This window comes from Myotis brandtii, unplaced genomic scaffold (genome assembly GCF_000412655.1).
Source record: "Myotis brandtii unplaced genomic scaffold, ASM41265v1 scaffold2271, whole genome shotgun sequence".
Taxonomy (NCBI): Eukaryota; Metazoa; Chordata; class Mammalia; order Chiroptera; family Vespertilionidae; genus Myotis; species Myotis brandtii.
In genome coordinates, this window is record NW_005358524.1 from 44,879 (window position 1) to 51,160 (window position 6,282).

At 49.4% G+C, this 6,282-nt stretch overlaps 1 protein-coding gene across 1 annotated transcript in view; it reads left to right on the top strand.

The window, feature by feature from the left end:
* Positions 1 to 3,715: 3,715 nt before the first annotated feature.
* The window catches only part of LOC102242559 (HLA class II histocompatibility antigen, DRB1-1 beta chain), a gene marked incomplete at its 5' end in the record, with an annotated part of 5,564 nt that continues 2,997 nt past the window's right edge, over positions 3,716 to 6,282 (top strand). The window contains one exon of the mRNA XM_014539742.1: positions 3,716 to 4,001. Coding sequence (XP_014395228.1) covers positions 3,716 to 4,001 — 286 coding nt within the window. The remainder of the gene's footprint in view (positions 4,002 to 6,282) is intronic.

Genomic DNA, 6,282 nt, shown 5'->3' on the forward strand with positions numbered 1-6,282 from the left:
TATGTATGTTTTTAGTTCCTTTTCATCTCATGGTGTCCTTATTCTTTCTGAGTAGGTTCTTTGATGGGAGATCCATCTGCGATGGTGAGTTTCTACCCGAATATCCCAGAGGCTCAGTCACCAACTGCATGTGGAGAATTCGTCTTCCTCATGGACCGCTCGGGAAGTATGCATTGTCCCATGAATAATCAGAATCCATCTCAGCTGCGCATACAGGCGGCCAAGGTAAGACTAGTTCTTTTTCTGCTCATGTGCTCAAGTAAGGATGAGTCTCGGGGGGTAAATTAGAGTCCATCTGGGTCATCTGGATCAGTGCTTCCAGCTGCACTGCAGCTCACGTGACCACTCTGAGGACTATAAGACCGGGAGGCGCGCTCTAGGTGAAGGCCCACACCCGCAGGAGTTAGATGGGGAGGGTCTGTGTGTCTTCAAGGATCCTCTCTCACTTGCTCCCCATACTCTCTTCCTTCAGGAAACACTGATTTGGCTGCTGAAGAGTTTGCCTGTAGGCTGTTATTTCAACATCTTTGGATTTGGATCGTCCTTTGAGTCCTTCTTTCCGTAAGTTTCTAGAAAGGCTACAGAGAGTTCAAAAAAAAGATCCTCTAAAGCAGCGGTTCTCAACCTTCTGGCCCTTTAAGACAGTTCCTCATGTTGTGGTGACTCCCAACCATGAAATTATTTTCGTTGCTACTTCATAACTGTAATTTTGCTACTGTTATGAATCGTATGTAAATATCTGATATGCAGGATAGTCTTAGGTGACCCCTGTGAAAGGGTCGTTTGACCGCCAAAGGGGTCACGACCCACAGGTTGAGAACCGCTGAGTCTTAAGGCATCTTCTGAATGCCTGGCCAGGTTAGTGCTCATTATGGATCTATGTTGAACCTTTCTTTACTGCTCTCTGCACCCTGCCCTCTCTGTTCTCCCGCATGGTGTGTCAGTTTCTCCTACATCTTCCCTTCTCTGGCCTGAGCTCAAAGGTAGGGACTCAACTAGTAGAGATAAATTATATGAAATTCTGTGTTTTTAGTTAAAAATAGTCAAATGTTAGCAATTTCATGGGTTCAAATTATAAACATTGAGCGGGAGTAGAGAGAGAGTGTGAAGGTTGCTTACAGCCCATGGGGCTAAAAGTCAATAATCCATGGAATCTAATTCACAGAGTTTCAGTAACTTACCCAGAGTCGCATAGTTAGTTGTAGAACCAGGTGACATAGTCTGGATCTCAGTATCAAGGAAGTCCCTCTCTTCTATGTCAGCATAGTCCTTTCATATTAGGTGCATGTATATCCCCTTATATACAGAGACCAATGTTTCTGTCCTTGTGATCAAAATGACATTTAGTGATAAAGTTAATTAAAGACAATTGCCAAATGGTGATGAAGGTATTATTTGCTCTAGGAAGTTAAGGAGTAGAAAGATCTTATGAGCTTGCATTCCTAGGGGTTATAAGAATTAAAATACCAATGTACTTACTGAGTGCTTATATGATCAGCACCAGAAAGAATCAGTATTTAATTAGACTCTTAACAATAGCCTGTGAGAAATACAGTATCATTAAATCTATTTTAGAGATTTTTTTAAAAAGGCCCATGGGTGTTACAATCTGACCCAGTGGGAGAGCTCATGTTCTAATTTAGATTCCTCATTCTAGAGCCTGGGCTTCCACCCCCACTGTGAACAGGGGCTTGGCTGGGTCTGACTTGCTGCTGAGATTTCTGATGTTCCCATGGGCCAGCGTGTGTCTCAGGGTTGGGGGCAGATAGATGCAAGGGCTGCCAGTTCCAATATTTAGGAGGAATTTACATTCATTTTGCATTTACAACTTCAAAAGTTCCATATGGGCTCACACTATGCTGTGAGCACGTGAGGAACACTAAGACGTTTAAATGCATGCCTCAGCCTCAGATTCCATCATTGTGTGCGCTTGTGTTGCCAAAGGAAAGAGAGGATGACCGACTTAAGCTGAGTTTCAGAGAAACAACAATCATATATCTGAAATCCACATGTGCTGGAATTATTAATTTTTTTTTGCTTTACCTGGCGGCCTTTCAGTTGGGCCCATGAGCCTGGCCTGATAGTGCTCACCACACAGGCGACAGTGAACAGCAACTCACACATGTTTGTTTTTCAGCTTCTCGTGTGTCAGGAAGGTGCTAGAGAATCTGTGAAAAGTAAGACAGACCTGGTCTGAGCAGAGTGCCCTCCCCTCTGCCATCATTTCTAAGTGAAGGTCTCCATCTAAAGCTGGGACTTGCTCCTGTTTGTAATCTGTCTCTGTGAGGGGGTCATCTCAGGTGCTCCCCTTCTGAGGGACCTGCCTGTAGAAATGAGAGTCCACATCTGGCCAAGGCTGGTAACCTGATGCCTCCTGGTATTACTGGGAGCAGGAGGCTGTTAGAAAGTGAATTAGTTGAGACTTTGAATGGGAACCAAATGGCTGTGGCTGTAGCTGCTCCTGTGGACAAGCAGTGGGCCAGTGGCCGGCAGATTATGAAAGAAGACGATGTGGAGGACAAATAATGACTTGGTGGTTGGATAGTGAGGCAAAGAAACAGGTAGATCTTGGTCCTGAATAAGTTTATTTTGCTGGAAAATAGTCTGCACTGGGACCAGATTCTTAAAGAATATAAATTCCATACAGACCAAGCCTTTCCACAGACACAATATTGGCTAAATTTTTATTTCGATTCCCAGCTGCTGCATCATCAACAGTGGATTTTTCACCCCAGATTTTTCAGATGATTCACCACCCAAGGTGAACTCTTCCCAACCCAGGAATGTCTGGCAATTTCTGGAGCCATGTCTGCTGTCACACGGGGGTGTCTCTGACAACTGCTGGGGATGCCGAGTGCAGCCCACTGTGTAAAGACACCCACCCCCACCTCACAGAATCATCTGGTCCAAACGCCAATAGTGCTGAGGGTGAGAACACAGCTGGACACCGGCTGTTCCTGAAAATGCTAGACTCACACTTTATACACACGCACCTTCCAATGTAGCTCTTCACGGTTTAAGAAAAAACAGCAACAACAAAAAACTAGACAGTTACACAAAGTCACCACTTTTGTGTTGAATCCATTCAAACACTTGAAGTTTAAAACCTTCATTTTTATTTTTACCTTCTGCGATGTTTGTCAAAACATCATGAGTTCTGATCATCATATCTCTCCTGACCTTCCATGTCTGTCCTTTATGAGTCATGCATCCTGGTGACCCCACAAGTAATTTCAGTAACTTGGACCCTGTGGTCCCTGCTCCAGGCGCCCCTTTCCTGCCATCTCCCTCCTGTGTGGATGCCTCTGTGGTTGGACTGTGATGGGCACTTTGGTGAATTCTAAGCTGCAGAGCAGAGGGCGATGCCCGGTTTCCTGCCTGGGTCCCGGGCAGCTGGGGCCTGGCATGAGGTCCCCTGCCCTGGGGGTGACAGGAGGAGGCAGGTGTGGGGAAGGGAGAGGCTGGGGGTGGGGGGCGGCGTCTAGGAGGAGATGGTGATGGCACAAGTCCTCGCCCAGCCTGGAGCCCGGATCCCCGCGGGGCAGCCCAGTGGGTGCCCAGAGGCTGAGGGTCCCAGGGGTCTCCCTGCCCTGCGGCCTCCCAGCCCCAGAGGAGGGGCCCTGGACGCTGGCAGTGGGGGTGGCAGGTCCTGTGTCCCCCCCGCCTGGCGCCCCGAACTGGGTGGCGTCGCCATCCTCTCTCACCAGCGTGACGGGTCCTTCCTGTCCCCGCAGCGCATTTCCTGTATCAGGTTAAGTTCGAGTGTCATTTCTCCAATGGGACGGAGCGGGTGCGGTACCTGGCCAGATTGATCTACAATGGACAGGAGTTCGTGCGCTTCGACAGCGAAGTGGGGGAGTACCGCGCGGTGACCGAGCTGGGGCGTCCCATCGCAGAGCACTTGAACAGCAGGAAGGACTTCATGGAGCAGATGCGGGCCGCAGTGGACAGATGCAGAGAGGCCTACAGGGTGTCTGAGGGATTCCTGGTGCCTCGGCAAAGGATGGAGTGGGGGGGGTGCACACACAGGGCTGTGAGGATCACCCCTGAGGGGCCTGAGGGCGGCTGTGGGACCCTGAGGTTCTGTCTTGTGTAGGGCGATTCTGGGGGTGCCCAGTCGTGTCCAGTCGGTGGAGGGTTTGGGGTGCAGCTGAGGGGGAGGGGAGAGGTGGGAGGAGGGAGTTGTTCTGTCTTGGCCAAACCCCCCCTGACCCTGAGCCCCTGGAATAGGGGTGCTGGGTGCACAAGCCTGTCCCTGGGCAGAGGGTCAGGCTGGGTGTGAGGGGCAGGGCCTCCGAGGCACCTCTGGCCTCTCTGAGCTCCTTTCAGGTCTAAGTGTCTTGTTCCCCCCTCAGTGCCCCTGTGTTTACAGAGGGGGTGATGGTGAGCCAGGTTCTAAATTGTAATTTTGTTAATTAACACACTGATGTTACATCTAGACAGTCCTAACAGTATTTAAGTAATTACATGTTAATTGTTTAGAGTTCTGACAATTTATTTTGCATTCTGTTTTGTTAAATCTTTTTCAATATCGCCAAATACTCAGTTGAAAATTTGTTTTTTACTTTAAATTTATCCTTCTTCGATTTCTAAGGTTCTTGAACATTTTCCACGTACGTGTTGGCTAATGACTGTTCCTGCTCTAGGAATGGCCTATTGCCCGTCATCCCTGGGGTCTGGGCCTTTTTCTCGCCGATTTTCCGGGTTCTCTAGGCAGCAGAATGGACACTTTGCTGACATGGATTCAGCATTTTCTCCAGCTCCTCGTTTGTGTTTTCATTCTGTTTTATTACTTTCCTCTAGAGGCCCGAAGCACAAAATTCATGCACTGGGGGGTGGGGTTCCCTCAGCCCAGCCTGCCCCTCAGTCCGGGAGCCCTCAGTGGATGTCCTACTGACGGCCACAGTCTGGCAGCAGAGGCTCGGAGCAGGCATCGTGTGTGTGTGTGTGTGTGTGTGTGTGTGTGTGTGTGTGTGTGTGTCCCCGCTGGGGGGTCTGCCCCCAGCCAGGCTTGGAGCAGTTGCCGTGTGTGTATGTGTGTGTGTATGTGTGTGTCCCCTCTGGGGGTCTGCCTCCAGCAATATTAGAGGCTCAGGGTAGGCTGTGTGTGTGTGTGTGTGTGTGTGTGTGTGTGTGTGTCTGTCTGTCTCTGCTGGGGGCCTGCTCCAAACCACACGGTGGAAGCTTGGAGCAGGCGCCCCTCTCTTTTGATCTCTCAGGATCCTGGCCTCCACTGTGTGTTGTACTCTCCCTTGAGCTGTGGCCAACATGGGGTGCTGCCTGCTGGATCACCAGGGCACCTGGGGTCACGCTCTGCTGGATGCTCCCTGTGGGTGGCACATTCCTGCTCTCTAATCATCAGGGTGTCCTGGAAAGGGGCAGGGCTAAGGCAGTGCTGGTATGAGAAGGCACACAGGGTCCGGCTGGGGGCGGGGCTTAGGTGGCACATTGGGGTCCTGGCTGGGGGCGGAGCTTAGGCAGTGCAATTGTGCCGCCTAAACCCCGCTGCCCAGGGCTTCACACAGGGCCGAGATGGCAGCTAGGGCTGTCCCGCCTGCCTGTAGTATGCAAATTAGCTGCCATCTTTGTCAGTGGCTAATTTGCATATCTCGCAGATTAGCCAATGGGAGGTGTAGAGAAGGTAGGGTCAATTACCATCTTTGTCTATTATTAGATAGGATGTTAAGAATTTCAACATCTTTAAGATAATGAAGTGCAGCTCTAACCAGTTTGGCTCAGTGGATAGAGCGTTGGCCTGCGGACTATGGACTGAAAGGTCCCAGGTTCGATTCCGGTCAAGGGCATGTACCTTGGTTGCGGCACATCCCCAGGAAGGGGATGTGGAGGCAGCTGATCGATGTTTCTCTCTCATTGATGTTTCTAACTCTCTATTCCTCTCCCTTCCTCTCTGTAAAAAATCAATAAAAATTATTTTTAAAAAACATAATGAAATGCACTCAGAAATTGCAAGCAATGATTTACCATCAATCTTAAATCTACCCTTTTCGGTAGAAAATGTTTCCCCCAAGTTCCTCCTCCTCCTCTGCCACCTCCTTTTCCTCCTCCTCTACTTTATCTTCTCCTCCTCCTCCTCCTCCTCTTCCTCATCAAAATCTGTATTTATTGGGCCTGGTCTTAGGCTGGAAGCAAACATATGAATGAGTCCCACGCCCTGCCTTGAGCTCAAATGTCAACTTGAAAAGAGAGACAATTATAAAATGACAACAATCCCAATAAAAATTCAGCTTCTTTTGAGAAGGAGCGGGTTGCTCAGTGAGTGTC